The sequence below is a fragment of the Mandrillus leucophaeus genome, unplaced genomic scaffold (assembly GCF_000951045.1).
Source record: "Mandrillus leucophaeus isolate KB7577 unplaced genomic scaffold, Mleu.le_1.0 Scaffold662, whole genome shotgun sequence".
NCBI lineage: Eukaryota > Metazoa > Chordata > Mammalia > Primates > Cercopithecidae > Mandrillus > Mandrillus leucophaeus.
Window position 1 is genome coordinate 49,262 of NW_012107164.1, and position 17,144 is coordinate 66,405.

At 36.1% G+C, this 17,144-nt stretch overlaps 1 protein-coding gene across 1 annotated transcript in view; it reads right to left on the reverse strand.

Moving 5' to 3' along the window:
* Positions 1-17,144, reverse strand: part of PAM (peptidylglycine alpha-amidating monooxygenase) — a 279,448-nt gene that overhangs the window by 22,798 nt on the left and 239,506 nt on the right. Inside the window, exons 16-18 of the mRNA XM_012001518.1 lie at positions 15,564-15,693; positions 3,181-3,297; positions 1,099-1,171 (exon numbers count right to left, since the gene is read on the reverse strand). Coding sequence (XP_011856908.1) covers positions 1,099-1,171; positions 3,181-3,297; positions 15,564-15,693 — 320 coding nt within the window. The remainder of the gene's footprint in view (positions 1-1,098; positions 1,172-3,180; positions 3,298-15,563; positions 15,694-17,144) is intronic.

Genomic DNA, 17,144 nt, shown 5'->3' on the forward strand with positions numbered 1-17,144 from the left:
ATATAAATATACATTTACTAGAGGCCTAGCCTCAATTTATAGAAGATTAAGGCAGTTTAAGAAAAAAACAAAAACATAAGTGAAAAAATAGAAATAAGACTTATGGCCAGGCACGATGGCCACATCTGTAATTACAGCACTTTGCAAGGCTGAGGTGGGTGGATTGCATGAGTCCAGGAATTCAAGACCAGCCTGGGCAACATGGCAAAATCCCATCTCTACAAAAAATTTTAAAGAATTAGCCGAGTATGCTGGTGTGTGACTGTGGTCCCAGCTACTTGGGAGGCTAAGGTGGGAGCATCACCTCAGCCTGGGAGGTGGAGGCTGTAGTGAGCCGAAATCGTGCCACTGCACTCCAGCCTAAGGGACAGAGTGAGACCCTGTCTCAAACAACAACAACAACAACAGTTAGGAACAGAGGGAATAAAGACAAATACAGACACTTAAGAAAATGGTTGGGAGGGCCCATGTAGTTATTTGAGTGAAGCTTCACATCTGGCCCAAGGGACAAGTGTGACTTCATCATTTACATACTAGCTTTTCCTAGCATTGAGTTCTAAAAGAAATATTTCAGATGTGGATTGTTATGGACTGAATGTTTGCGTCTCAAATCCAAATTCACATGTTGAAATCCTAACCCCCAATATGATGGTAATACAAAGCGGGACCTTTGGGAGGTAATCAGGACAAAAATGTAGAGTTCTCATGAATGGGATTAATGCCATAAGAAGAGATAACAGAGATTACTGTCACTCTCTCTCTCTGACCATGCAAGGATACTATGAGAAATTAGCAACCTATAACCCAGAAGAGGGCCCTCGCTAGAACTCAACCGTGCTGGCACCCTGTTCTTGAACTTCCAGATTCCAGACCTGTGAGAAACAAATTTCTGTTGTTTATAAGTCACCCAGTCTATAGTACTTTGTTATAACATGCTGAACTAAGACATGGCTGCTCTATTTTCTTGCTATAACTTACTGGGTCACAGAAGAAACAAACAAACAAACAAACAAACAAAAAACCCCATAGAACTCCAGAGCATTTCAAAAGCATAATTCTGTTAGCTTCTGATTTGAATATTACCAAAAGGACGACTACCTGATGGAGAGCCACGTCTGTGACCCAATAATTCCCATCTTTATCTATACTCAAGCCATGTGGCAAGTAAAACCTGCAAAATAAAAATATTTGTGTTAATTACATATTTACTCTCAAGGCATATGTGACAGAAATTTTTCTAATTACTCTGTAAAGATAATACAAAGTTATAAATTGATAAATGTATACTTGCATTATTATAGAAAAGACCAAAATGAATTGTTAAAAAAACTGTTATAAGATTTCCTTGTGACAAACCTTAAGTAGTATTTAATAGTATTAAAATTTATAAATTAAGCCTACATATAAATTACAAATGTTTATGAAAAAGCATGGTATATTAGAGAAAACAATATCAGTTTAAAAACAGGTTCTCAGGTCATAAATATGAACATCTTACAAATATGTATAAAACTGTCTTAAGAAACATAAATGGATTGATATAGTTTGAGGTTAAAAGATGTTGCAAGGAAATATAATGTGTTAATATAAACTATTAGATAATAACTCAAAGGCTTTAAAGAGTGCCTATTAAAGACAGTAAAACCCACAGCACAGAACTTTCAGCCAACACGGGCTGTGAATATCTAAGCAAAGTGAAATAGTGAGCCAGATAAACATTAGAGAAGGTTAATCTGGCAAATCAATCTTAATGATCTGGGTAAGGAACTTGGACTGAGCTAACAGACACACGGACAATACATTGAGGTGGTTTGTCCAATGATATCTGACAATCCACTAGCTCTGTTAGCTTCTAATCTTAGTGTAGTGTTGTTTTTTTTTTCATGAGCCATAACTGTAACACTTTGATTTTGACTAATTAGCTGAACTAGATCCCTGTTTTGACAACTGAATGTGAGGATTATGATTTGCTTTCAAACTGATACTCCACCGATGGCTAAGTTGATTTAGCAGTAGTTGTTCTGCCTTCCCTTTAATTCCTTTCTGGAATGAGGGTGTTTCTGGTTAATGAATAGAGCACCAATGAAACAGGTTCAAACATTTCACCCCGACACACCATCTTGAGAATGCTATTAAAAAATTCTAAGCAGCATTGTTATTATCTCCACAAGCAGCTGCACTCAAAACAGTGGCTACCCACCTTGAGAAGAAGCTGGCTTTCCCTGTGCTTAAGCAGATGGAGAAGGGTATAGTTACTGAAGCTGTCAGGTTACAATAGTTCAGGAGATCTATAAGCAAGTGCCTCCCTCACTTCTTTCAATAACCATAAATATTAGCCAACCTGTTTTTTTTTTTTTTTTTTTTTTTTTGGGCTGCTAAGTGCCTCGAAATAAGACTAAATAATGAGCTGTTTTCAAATCCAAATTACATATGCATGATAAGGAATGCTAAAAATGACATTTGTTTAGTATTCACTTTGAGATGGAAAAAGAGAAGCTCTTTTTCTTAATGATGATTACTTGATGAGTTTGGTTGTCCTGAAGAATTTTTCTGCTGAAGAATTTTTTTGTATCATTAGATATGGCTGAGCAGCAACTCACTTAATCAACTATGCAAGATATATATTACATATGTAATATGTAACAAGTTTGACTACATATTAAAATCACCTGGGAACTTAAGATTATTAGCCCCACTCTATACAAAATCTAAATCTAATTTTTTAAATGAAAAATTGACAAATTTTCAAATTTTCATTGTATACATTTATGGGGTACAATGTGATGTTATGACATGTATACAATGTGCAGTGATTAAATCAAGCTAATGAACATATCCATCACCTCAAATACTTAACATTTTTTGATGTGAGAACATTCCAAATATACTCATTTAGCAGTTATGAAATAGGCAAGGACCTGAATAGACAGTTCTCAGAAGAAAACATACAAATGGCAAACAGGCAAGTGAATCTAAATTTTTTGGAGCTTCCCAGATTATTCTAATATTCAGTCAAGATTTAGAAACATCTATTTAGAAAATGAAAGATGGGATGGCCCAGTTAGTTTTCTGCTTTCTTAAGTGCAACTATACAACACACTCAAATTTCAAGACTCTATGATGCATGTTATACTCAATATATGTAGTACAAGTCTTAACAACATAAGTCATTTAACTTACAGATTTTTTCCACTGGACTGGAGTACCGCAGCATTATTTGGATCTATGACAAGAATAGTGTCTTCTTCAATTGGTCCTAGTCCAATTTGCTGGTAAACAAACTTTCTGTCAAACGAGCTAAACAAAATGCAGCAAATAGGAAATGAAACAATCATAAACTCCTATGAAATTGAGAAATGCAGACCATTCACTTGAGATTCTAAATACAAAATCAAAAGAGGTCAAATGTATTTGATTTCACTCTTTGTCCACCACATTTCAGTCATTTGGATTATAATATACACCATTAACCTGTAGAACCATGCTACTCAGGGTGGTCAGTGGAACTGAAGCATTGGCATTGCTGGGAAACGCAGTTTCAGAACTACCGGACCTGAATCTGCATTTTCACAAGACCCCTGGGTGGTTCCTATGCCCACTGGGGTTTGAGAAACATTGATCAAGAACTCTTAATGTACCTGAAAAATTTCAAAAGCTCTTCAAAAGAGTATGCAGTCATTCAATAGACATTTTCTTTCAAATTGAAAAAGAAAATATGACTTACTTTAACTTTGTCATTAATGATAATAGCTGGAAGAGCAGTGATCAAAATGTTTGTTATACTTTAGGTGCAACATGTGAATATATATTATAGAGATATAAAAGAGAATGTTCAAAGTATTTAAAAGTTATAAAACCAAATCTATCCTCGAGACAAAAATATGCTTAAAGGCATAAAACTTACCAAATAACAGCTATTCTACAACTATAAAAGGAACAACTATGTAATAATTAATTTAAAAACTTATGACAATTTCTGCTTTTAATCTCAGTACCTTTTAGGTTATTATAAAAAATTATGGACATATATTCATATATATACTTTCAAAATTATATTTCTATTTAAATTGTTAGTAATATAATTCCTTAAATTCACAATTATCACAGACACGGTACTTATTTCCTTTTCTGTTTGGGAAATTATATGTCAACAGGGATGAATGACAAAGATAAGCTCTTCTAATCTAAGCTTCTGTAATAGAGAAGTAAATGTATGACACACCAAAAAACCAAGTTATCTTCTCAAAAAAGGATTGGATCAGTACATAGTTGAGGGATGTGTCTCTGTGTGTGTGTGTGTTTATAAATACACATATCAAGTCAATAAATGACTTATGAATATTATTGTAAAACAGAGTTTCCTTTTAGCATCAGGCAAGGTTGTGAAAAAAGTATTAATATTTTGTAGTTCAACTGTTTAAGCAAAAGAATCTGAATAACATTAAATATATTTGCTATTATATATTTTCAATTTGGGAAGGTAACAGACCGCTTGGATCTGTCATGAATCCATTGATCAGTTGGCTGCCATTTTTATGGAACTTATGTGGAGTCCCAGTACTCTACATAAATAGGAGAATGAAAAAATTCTTAAATTATATTCTTTGGCCATTAAAAAAATACATCACACAATTATCTGAGCTACTTGACTGTTACAGTCTTTTGAGTATAGTTTTCCTGTAAGATAACAATAAGTCCCTGAAGTAGTTCTTATTAATGATGCATTCAATTGAACACAAAATATTGATTCAGCTTTGTCAATCTAAACCTTAAGTAATATTCTTTATATATGCTATTATATGCAGTTAAGAACCACACAGTGGTATCTAGGAAAAAAAAAAACAACAAATAAATTTATGAAATGTAAGTAGCATCATTAACAAAAAAGATTTCATAAGATATTTATGGGGTCATTATCAAACTGAAATGTGAAATTTTATTAGATAGGAACCAATGTAAGAGTATTCATAGTATTATTAAATCATGGGAAAATGGTAAAGGGCAAATATGAAGTCACTCTTGCTAGTATGAAACACCAAATAATTTATCCTATATCTGAAACTCTATTTTCAATATGAATTTATTTACTAAAAGCATCATAACTATTCCTCTGAAAAACATAGGTACTGGATTCAACCATTAATAATCTTTTATTTTTCCAACTTGACTATAATAATGGCTAACAAGTTCAGCACATCTGAGACTCAGTATATTGTAACCTTCACATTCATATGTAATCGGTTAAAGTTTCTTCATTCATTATTTCTTTCTAAGGTTTGATACGGTTTGGCTGTGTCCCCACCCAAGTCTTATCTTGAATTGTAGTTTCCATAATCCTCACCTGTTGTGGAAGGGACTTGGTGGAAAGTAATTGAATCATGGGGCGGTTATCCCCTTTCTGCTGTTCTCGTAATAGTCAGTGAGTTCTCATGAGATCTGCTGGTTTTATAAGGAGCTTTCCCCGCTTTTGCTTGGGACTTCTCTTTCTTGCCATCATGTGAAGGACATGTTTGCTTCCCCTTCTGAAGCAATCTGCCTGATTGTAAGTTTCCTGAGGTTTCTCCAGCCATGCTTAACTGTAAGTCAATTAAACTTCTCTCCTTTATAAATTACCCAATCTTGGGTATGTCTTTATTAGCAGTGTGAGAAGGAACTAATACAGGAAACTGGTACCAGAAATGGGGTGCTGCCATAAAGATACACAAAAATGTGGAAGCAACTTTGGAACTGGGTAATAAACAGAAGTTAGAACAGTTTGGAGGGCTCAGAAGAGGACAGGAAGATGTTGGAAAGTTTGTAACTTTCTAGAGTCTTGTTGAATGGCTTTGACGAAAATGCTGATAGTGATATGAACAATGAAGTCCAGGCTGGGATGGTCTCGGATGGAGATGATAAGCTTGCTGAGAACTGGAATAAATGTCACTCTTGCTATGTTTTAGCAAAGAGACAGTTGGCATTCTGCCTCTGCCCTAGAGACTTGTGGAACTTTGAACTTAAGAGAGATGATTTAGGGTATCTAGTGGAAGAAATGTCTAAGCAGCAAAGCATTCAATGTGTGACCTGAGTGCTTGTAAGAGCATTCAGTTTTATTAATTCACAAAGATATGGTTTGAATTGGAACGTATGTTTAAAAGGGAAGCAGAGCATAAAGGTTTGGAAAATTTGCAGCCTGATGATGTGCTAGAAAAGAAAAACCCATTTTCTGAGGAGAAATTCAAGCCAGCTACAGAAATTTGCAAAAGTAATGAGAAGCCAAAAGTTACCACTCAAAACAACAGGGAAAATGTCTCCAGGGCATGTGAGAGGTCTTCACAGCAGCCCCTTCCATCACAGACCCAGTGGTCCAGAAGGAAAAAATGGTTTGGCTAGGCCTAGGGCCTTGCTGCACTGTGCAGCCTCAGGACTTGGTGCCTTGTGTCCTAGCTGTGGCTAAAATAGGCCAAGGTATAGCTTGGGCGTTGGCTTCAGAGGGTGCAAGCCCCAAGCCTTGGCAGTTTCCCTTTGGTGTTGAGCCTGTGGGTGCACAGAAGTCAAGAATTGAGGTTTGGGGACCTCTGCCTAGATTTCACAAGATGTATGGAAATGCCTGGAGGTCCAGGAAGAAGTTTTCTGCAGGGGAGGAATCCTCATTGAGAACCTCTGCTAAGGCAGTGTGAAAGTGAAATGTGGGGTCAGAGCCCCCACACAGAGTCTCCACTGGTACACTGCCTAGTGGAGCTGTGAGAAGAGGGCCACCACTCTCCAGACCTTGGAATGTTAGATCCATCCACAGCTTGCACCATGTGCCTGGAAAGGCAACAGACACTCAATGCCAACTGTGAAAGCAGCTGAGAGGGGCGATGTACACCTCTCAGCCACAGGGACGGAGCTGCCCAAGGCTGTGGGAGCCAACCTCTTGCATCTGTGTGACCTGGATGTGAGACATGGAGTCAAAGGGTATCATTTTGGAGCTCTAAGATTTGACTGCCCTTCTGGATTCTGGATTTGGATGGGGCCTGCAGCCTCTTCATTTTTACTGAATTTTCCCATTTGGGAGGGACCTGGTGGAAAATAATTGAATCATGGGGGTGGTTACCCCATGCTGCTGTTTTCTGGTAGTCAGTGAATTCTCACGAGATTTGGTGGTTTTATAACGGCCTTTTCCCACTTCTGCTCAGCACTTCTTCTTGCCGTCATGTGAAGGACGTGTTTGCTTCGCCTTCTGCCTGATTGTAAGTTTCCTGAGGCTTCACCAGTCATGCAGAACTGTGAGTCAATTAAACCTCTTTCCTTTCTAAATTACCCAGTCTCAAGTATGTCTTTATTAGCAGCATGAGAAGGAACTACTAAAAGATTTAAGTCTCACATTCCTCATTATTCAGAAACATTTCAGTGCTTTGTAAAGGCACAATGGCAATCTAAATAATGTGAAAATTAGGTGTCTGCTATTAGGAGTTAAAACCTTTCCCCCTCTTTTTTTAAATGGAAATTTTGATTGAGATAATTGTAAATGCATATTCAGTTGTAAGAAATAAAAAAGTTCTGTGTGCACTTTACCCAGTTTCTCCATTTTGCAAAACTATATATAACATCACTACATATAATAAAACTATATATAATATTTTCATTTACTCTTAGTTTATTTCCTTGGAATATACTAGTACATTACCTTTCTATGCCACCCCAATCTATGGAATATGGAAAGTTACCGATTCATAATTCCAATTCATAATTCTTGCCAAGTGCTATCTACTTGATATGTAGATTGTGAGTTCTGACTCACCATCGACAGCTAATAACAGTGGCAGTCCAAGTGCCTATTATATATCGTTGTATTAGACCTCAGCACACATAATTCCACATCTTCTCCTCTCTGCAGAATGACAAACCATTAGGGAAACCTGATATATTTACTTGCCCCCATGGTTTCTCCAAGAATGGGATGCAGTATTTCTGTAAGATAACTGCCCCTTTGATCTGTCTTCTCATTCATTTAAATATTCATCATCATTCCTAAATCTCTGGTCATATTATTTTAGGAAATAGCACTCCTACAATTTATTGATGAGGAGAAAGTAAAAAGGTTTCCCTCCTTCTCCAGGAGCATACACTGAACTTCTGCAACTTAAAGCATTTCTTATAGCTTCTGATTATTTCTCTAGACCACTCAAATATTTCAAAGTGTAAACTATAGGTGAAATTACTCACTGACAGCCATGTAAGATCAGAGTCACAGACCTGAAATGCTGGGCTTGGCTTCCAAGAAAACAAGCTGAGTTAAGGAAGAAATATAAGTAACAGACCCACAGTCCTTGTGCCAGTCAGGTCAAATGAAAATGTTGCAGCTGATGAGTAGGTAAGTGAAAAACATCCTCTATCAATGGCATTGTTCTGCACTGCACACAAATGTAGAAAAAAAGGTATCAAGTAATTGATATCGTGCTGCCACAAACACTGTGTATGGGCATTTATATTCATCATATAGAAATTTCAAGTTTCCAGTGATGGCAGCAAATAGTAAAATTAACTAATTTGAGGATCATCTAATTTTATTTCATTATCCACTTTTTTGGTGTTGTAATAGAAAATTCTGACATAGCAAATGAAGGAATGGGAAGCAAAATAGCAAATGAAGGAATGGGAAGAAAAATAAGGAACAAAAAAATAAGACAGAGCAAGTAAATCAGAGTAATTTTTTTTTTTTTTTTTTTCTGAGACAAGGTCTCACTCTGTCACCCACGTTGGAATGCAGTGGCATGATCATGGCTTATGGGAGCCTCAACCTCCCAGACTCATGTGATTCTCCCATCTCAGCCTCCTGAGTAGCTGGGACCACAGGTGCACACCACCATGCCCATGCACAAATTATACTCATGTCATCTATATGTATAAAGGGCATTTTATGTTTGCTTAAGACTAGCTAGTTTTCCATAGCTGTATGATGATTATTCATATTATTACTATACTTCCACTGTTAAGAATATCAGTGATAATGCAAATTCTAGAATTTACTGATTAGAGAATCTGTTCATTTAACTACCACCCCTCAAAAACAAAGTAAAAAAAAACACAAAGCAAACAAAACATAACAAAACAAAATCCAAAGATAAAACACTCTACTTATATATAGCTCATTTAAATGCAGTAATTTACTTCTGTAATGTAAATAACAAATAAGAAAAACCCAGAATTCTTAGGAAGAATGTAGCTTTAAAGGAATTAATCACTACATAATAGGCCTGATCACTTCATTTAAAATCATTGTGATGTCTTTTAACAGACGTCTATATGTTTAAACTGGCAGCATCAAGGGACATTCATTTACTCAGATGATTGGTTGACCAGTCCTAATCCTTTCACTTGGGATGGCTGGAGCTTCACGGAACTAACGGCTGGTCCCTGATGGTTACACAGGGCAAATAATAAAATAAATTGACATCTTTTCTCAAATGAGAAAATCACAGTCCCCCTCCAAACACGTATGTTAAATTTGCTAAGTAAGTAGTTTATAAACTCTTGTAATTCAAAGAAAGGTAACCCTTGAACAGTTCACAAATGGCTGTCAGATTATAGAGCTGGATACACCGTTGCTATAGCAAACTGCTTATTTAGTGTTCTAAAGCAGCTACTCCACATTATTTGCTGCAGAGGTCTTTATTTCAAGCACATTTAACTTTTTACAGTATATAATAATACCCTGAACATTTCACACAGTGCCTGGAGCACTTTTGATTTTTCTTTGCTTCTCTGGAAAAGCACTCAGTTGAAAAGACTGAACTGTGACCTATGGGCTGGAATTCATCAGTTCTTTATTTCAGCAGTTTGAATTCTCCATTAATGATTTTTCACATTAGCAGCTAATCAAACAGTTTAGATAAGGCTGGAAAGAAATGCTTTGCTATATTCACACACATAAAAGAGCTAGAGTAAGGAGAAAATAAACTTCTATGCCATCAATAAAAATTAAGGGAATTCAAAATAAATAATAGCAACTGAAGGAAGATATGAAATATAATGTAATTATCTAAATTAAGAAGCTAGAGAAATAACTGTAGGTTTTCATGCAAGACTATAAGTGAAAATGTAACCTCAGTGTTTGAAAAGCAAAGATATACAAAGGCCAGAGACTCTCTATGGAATATAACTTAATATTATATTAAAAACACTTACTTCTGAAAATAGACACATTGTAAAAAGTCCCTGTGAGGCAGAAAAAGAGATGGGCAGACAAAAAAAAAAATCAGTATGACTATTTAGTGCCATTTTGGGCCTAGAACTATAGATACCATGAATAGATATGAAAAGAAAAAAGAACTCGGTATCATACATCCAGACTCTGGATTCTATTCAGTCAATAAGGTCACTGGGGACAAGTGACTTAACAAGGTGCATTTTGTTACTTAACACTATGAGGTAGTTATTAAAGCCCTCACTTTTTAGGCAAGCAACTGAGAGTCAGGGAGTTCAAACGTCCTGATGCAAGTCTCAAACACAGAAAATAGTAACCAAGACTCAAATCCAGGTCTCCTATCTTCCTACCTTTTTTTTTTTTTTCTCTTACTAGGATTGATTTGACTGAATGGGTAAATCTCCCACCAGTTATCAAATTCAATGTGTATTGTAGAAGAGATGGAAGAATAGTCACATAACCAAGAAGAACTAGAGAAAATAGCATAAAACTGGAAGAAAAAGGCTCCAGTAAAGTGAAATGGCGATATGAGAACGATAGAACACTGAAACATTCTTTTTTGTAGAACTCCTTACAGTTTTCCCTCAGACAGGAAGGTACTAAGGTAACACACAGTTTTGAGTTCTGTTCTCCAGGGCCAGTTAAACCCTAAGTTAGGAAAGAAATTGCAGATGTTGAAGCATAACCCAGGAAGATACGTTAACTGAGGCTCCAGAAAACTAGCGAAGCAAATCTTGAACTGATTTTTCTACAAGTTAGGAAGCAGACAGATTTCTAAAACAATATATCTTGGCAAAATCACACAAAGTATTGATAAAGAGATGGTTTGTGAGCTATCTGGGGGGAGGAGGGAAGAAGATTCCTAGAAGACTATGAGTTCTCTACAAACAAAACTTGCAAAACCAATCATTCAGCTATTCAAATTTTACAAACAGCATCTATGAAGATATAAAAGGCATGCTTATCAATGAGACCTAATACAAAGCTGGGAGACCTAACACAAATCCTCTGGCTAATTAAGATTAAAATAATATCTGTAAATTGAAACAATACTAAATGTAATAAAGTAGAACATAATTGGAATAAAGCCCTGAATTCAATATTTTTAAAACACTGCATAAGCATAAACTTCCAGTAAAAATATCAGCACAATTTTTGACATATATTTGGAGATCTTTGAGATTACAAATTCTACATAAGGTGACACAGTGATATAACTGCTAAAAAAAAAAGTGAATATAATTCTCTTCTACTAACAGACATGTAAAATACACATCAAGGGAACTAATTGTAACACTGATCAAATAATACATGAGGTATTGTGACCACTTCTAGGTAAAACACTTTAAAGGGGAGAGAAACCAAAATTCCTTCAGATGAAATAAATCATGTCAGCATGAATATTAGTTGAGAGCTTGGAGAATATTCAGTTTGCAAAAGATAAGGCTTTCTTCAAATATGCAAATAATTGACATGGATAAATGGTAATAAATTGATCCTGCATTACTATAAGGTGAAGTTATGGGACTCAGATTTAGGTAAAATAATGAAGAACTTTATAACATCTAGATGGGTCCCATAATTGGAAAGCCTGTCTCATATCTAGGGAATTTCTTGGCACTGAAAAAACTCAAGCACTGGATGATGGTTGAAGTTGCTGTAGAACAGATGTGTACATTAGGTGGGAGGCTGGAGATAAGCTCCCTGATGGACACTTGCTGTTTTGGGTGTACAGTGTTTATTGTTCCATTTTGTGATAACGAAACCTCACATTTTTTAGTTGACCCAACATTTTGAGCTCCACTCTCAGCCCACTGCTTCAGATAATGTTGACTCTACTCCCATGTTTCGTGGGTAGAACAAAAGACTCAGGCTAAGCCACAGACTCAATTTTATTCCTGTGCCCAAAATAATTGGTTTAATGTGCAATGAGACACGATCTAGGTCAGACCAAGGAATGCCACAAAGACTAATTTTAGTGAGTTTATGTTGACTTATCAGGCATATAGACTATCTCTTCTGTGACATTAGGATGATAATGTGAATCAAACCTGCAAATGGAGAGGAGCAACAGAATGAATCAGGGACTGGAAATGGAGCCACCCTACAGAAAAAATGAGCTGTAAAATAGATCCTGATGATGTAATTGGGCTACTGTATTCCTTGAAGTTTTCACTTATGCGAACTAATTTTCTCTTTTCCTAAGTTAGTTTATATTGAGTTTTCTCTCTTATTTGTAACAGAAAGAATCTGAAGTTATACTACTTCCAAGATCCCTTCCAACTCCATGTGAACAAATGATAAACGAAATAAGAAATACAACTTCTAACATCTATAAGTTAGGGGCAAGACCCATAGTTAAGTTAAGTGGGTATATGATGTGAGTTCTGCATAGTACACCCCAACCATAGCTCAGATACATGAAAGAAAGGCCAAGAAGCACTTTGAGTGCAGTGGTGATTTTAAGACAGAAACTCAGGAACAGCTATTACTGAGGCAAAAGCTACCCAGCTCCTGCTGGGAAGCATTTAAACTTTAAAGAGCTCTAGCTGCCATGCTGCCCTAACACCAGGGCAGACAAGAGACTCTTTAAAGTTTCATTATACCCTGCTGGCAATAGGCATTTCTTATTTCAGCTAGAAGAGAAGCTTGTTAAAGTAGCAATATTGAAGTAAGGGAGAAAAATGGAAATCAAATTGAGAAAGGGAGTGACTATCATCTTTCAGGAGGTCAGAGGTTTATCATCATTATAATTTTGGTTGCCATGTATATTTAGTGTGGTTAAGTCAAAGAATAAGGGCTGATCAGGGTAACCAGGTGGGAATGAAGAATAATAGTACTGATGAAGACAGCTGACACAATGATATCAAAGGAGCTTTGGGTACTGAGTACTAATTAGGAATTATTATTAACTCCAAGTACTGTCTGATATTTAAAGAATGATCACATCTTATGAACTATGGGATATAATGTGCTTCAATTTGATTTAGAATATGCCCTGGTCTTATAGAACCTACAATTTTGTGAACCTCAGAAATATCAGAATGGGAAATATTTCAAGGAAAATTAATATAGGATTTGTCACTATCAAACCGTGGTAACAAGAAGAATGCAGTTTCCAACTAATTTTTAATTTGTATTGTCCCTCACCTGTACATTATAAATTCCACAGGAAGGTACTTTTTCTTTGTATAATCCTTGGATTTTTAATGAAGGCCAAAAAAACCCAAAACTATGTACTTCATCCAATTTATAGAATGTGACTTAGGAATGATGGCCATGCATTAACATTCAAAGAACAGAACCTGAATTGAATTTGTTCTTTGAACAAATCCAAATGTATTTTCCTAAAAAATAGCTAACAGAGTAATCTACTTCTAAGTCTACTCAGAGAGCTGAGGGCCAGAAAAGAATTTCCTTACAACCATGGATTGCAAAATCTGCTAGGCGCAACAGGCAATACCAGGAAGGGAGAAGGAAAGAGAGAGAAAAAATAGTTTTACATCTGAAAGACAAAGATGAAGAAGAAAGAAGAAACAGAGATTTAGTGAGTAAAATCAGCAGTTTTCTCTGAAGACATCTTGCATGTTCAACTGCACCCCTTTATAGATGTCATTTATCAGGGCAAATACTCCGGGGCTTTGCCAGTGAAACCAGAATCTATTTCCATAGGATCCTGGTTACCTAGATGCTAGCACAGCCAGATAAGCCACAGAAAATGCTCTTAGGTGGTTCCTGTTTCGTAGTCTTATTTCCTCTCCCACCCTAAACTGGACTTCACAGATCCCTTTTTCTATTAAACTATTCTAGTCTCTGCTGTTTACTTGGAAATGAATGTCACATTAAAATGGAAAATTGGCCTTTGTCCAGTTTAGCTTTAGCCAGATGAAACAGTATCAATGGGAGAAAATGATGCTGTAATTTTCTCCTCTGGTAAAATGTGCCTAGAAATCCATGCAGAAAATGTAGCAATATTCATTAAAATGAAGAATAAGTACCATGAATAGTAATAGTTTGCTTTTAAAAGCACTTGTTAAAATACCATTAGATGTTCAATAATGACTAAGACGATGTAACAGAGATGTATGAATGAGAATGTTGAGTTTGATTATTTACTTTGAACTCTGAAGTGATCTTTTTCAGATTCCATTTTCAAGTATGACAACTGGAAAGGACAATTAAACAGTAACAAAGCTACCAATCTATTCTGAAACGTTGATTGAATTCCGTCTTCAACTGCACAAAGAAAATTCGACATATGAATATGTGACAGAACCAGGTTTAACATAAATTTAATCAACATCTCTGAAACTGGAGAAGACCAATTGAACTATACATGTAGATCCTCAATTTTCCAAATGACACCCCATAGTTATACATATAAAAAGAGAAGATACATTAGATTTAATTTATAAAAGATTTTAAAATTTATCTCCCTATGTAAATTTGTATTGAAATAAATGAATAAATGGATATTCATTCCTTATAAGAATTAAAATAACCTGCTAAATTGTGGGGCAAGCTTTTAAAAATACAATCATGAACATGCTTACAATTCTATTAAAAGCAGTATTGTAAAGTGGCTAAGTAGGCCAACTCTGGAGTTAGATGGGAAGCAACTGAAGCCTGGCTTTGCCACTTGCTAATTTGGGCACAGTACTTAACTTCTTTTGGTTTCTACATCTGTGAAACCTGAATAATGATGGTAACTCAGAGGACACACTCAATAACTGTTTGACGTTTTTACTAAAAATCCCTCTAAGAAGGTAGGAAAGGGAAATCCAGAGGATAAAGCAGGAGTAATAGACAGTCCTAGCGTTATTCTTAAGTCTTTGATGCTCATGAAAAGAGCAAATTTGAGTAATAAAATTAGTCTATATTAGAACCTGAAGGCCAAGTTACTATTTCTTCACATGTACTGGCCAAACTGCCCCAACCACACTGTCCAGGACAAAGGTCTTGGCATAGTTCTGCACCCAGGACATGAAAATAACAAAAGGGTGTTATTATAGTCAACCAGCAACCTTTCTTAGTTGATCCCTTATCATGAGCACTCTCCTTGAAGTCTTGAACATTTTCACTAAGGTACTGACTTAACTATCTTTAATGTTATAGATAGATAACAGGAGGGAGCAAAATGGTAAGTGGGTAGAATCACAGATTGTTACTGTCTTCTTTCCATAACTATTTTGTGAAACTACTTTGTTTTAAAGCACACAAGACTTCCTTTCTGCTACTTACTACAGTCAGATGTTAAAAGGACAAATACATTTTGCCATAAAATCAAATTCTGAAAAACCTTTATAGTTCTCTCACCATTATTCTTAGTTTAATGAAAAAATTATGTACACTATTTTTATTTTCATTTGCTTATTGACGAAAAAATATTACTTACTTTCCATCCCAGACATGGTCACCTCTGTGGAAAATCACCAGGTTATTCTTAGGGTCTAGAGCCACCCCAGAAACCTGGCCTGGCAACGAGTATACTCCGGGCCAATCCAGTGCCTCTTCCATGTGGAAATCTAAAAGATATTTCCACATATTTAGTGTAAAAAGGAAAGGTCGAATTGCCTCATGAGGATTCACAATAGTTACAAGAAGCTTATGCAATAACATCACTAGATGCAAAGAAATAAAAAAAGACAATCAAGCCATGCTCTACGTAAATTATACCACATGCACATTCCAAGTAACTTTCTGAGTGATGAAATGAAGTGACTGGGAACTTGGATTAGGACTGTTTTCTTTTCCTTTTGACAAGATGCCTGTAAAGCCAGCTAACTCAAGTCATTAAAGGGTAAATTTGAGATGGCCTTCTTCTCAACAAGATTCTTTCTTTACTCTCTTTGGAAAATACGACAACATACATGACATTTTAATACAAAGCAAATAGGAAGAATGGGCAATGAGCCTGTCACTCTGTGTTCCTCTGTCCCTTTCCCTCATCTATCTATCTATCTATCTATCTATCTATCTATCTATCTATCTATCTATCTATCTATCTATCTAATCTATCATCTCCTGAGTAAATTCTGGATATTCAATATAAAATAGCCCCCCTAACAAACCATTCATTGATGATTCCTTGTTACACAGAACTAAGATATCAATCTCATTCTCCTAACTTCAGTGACCCTGTAAGAATAGGATTCTTTCACTGTTTCCGTATTTGGTTTCCTAAAATGAGAGAAGAAAAAAAATGACAGAAACTCTGTGAATGAATGATTTCCAAATTATTCTTATTTCTGATCAGAATATATTTATCTTCAGAGAATATCTGGGTTTGCATGTGTGGGTGTTTTGAGACAGGGTCTCACTCTGTCACCCAGGCTGGAATGCAGTGGCATGGTCACAGCTCACTATAGCCTCAATCTGCTGAGCTCAAGCAATCCTCCCACCTCGGTCTCCTGAGTAGCTGGGACAATAGGTGTGCACTACTATGCCCAGTTAATTGAAAAAAACAATTTATTCCAGAGACGGCATCTCACTGTGTTGCCCAGGATGGTCTCCAATTCCTGGGCTCAAGTGATCCTCCTGCCTCAGCCTCCTAAAGCGTGGGGATTATAGGTGTAAGCCACCACAGCCAGCCTCATTTGTGTTAATCCATTTTATAAACATGCCCATGGATAAAGGGGGACAATGTATATATCTGTACTAATTGAGGATATAGAGTTATGAAGATCACTGTGAAAGCTATTATATCAGCATTGACATTTCTTTCCCTCCCAAATGCTTCAACAAAGATTCTGAGAAGAAAAGCAGCAATTTCAGTCTCATTCCTCCTTGCCATTCTCTGAAGGATATGGCAACATGCAGTGAAATCCTCAAAGGCAGACATTAAAGACTGGGGGGAGAAAGAGAAGCTCAAAGCTTATATGATCAGCTATGAAAACTTGAGAGGATGCTTCTGTGAGAACAAGCACTTCAAAATAATTCTGTCAACTACAGAAAAGAAAAAGTACATTTTCACCCA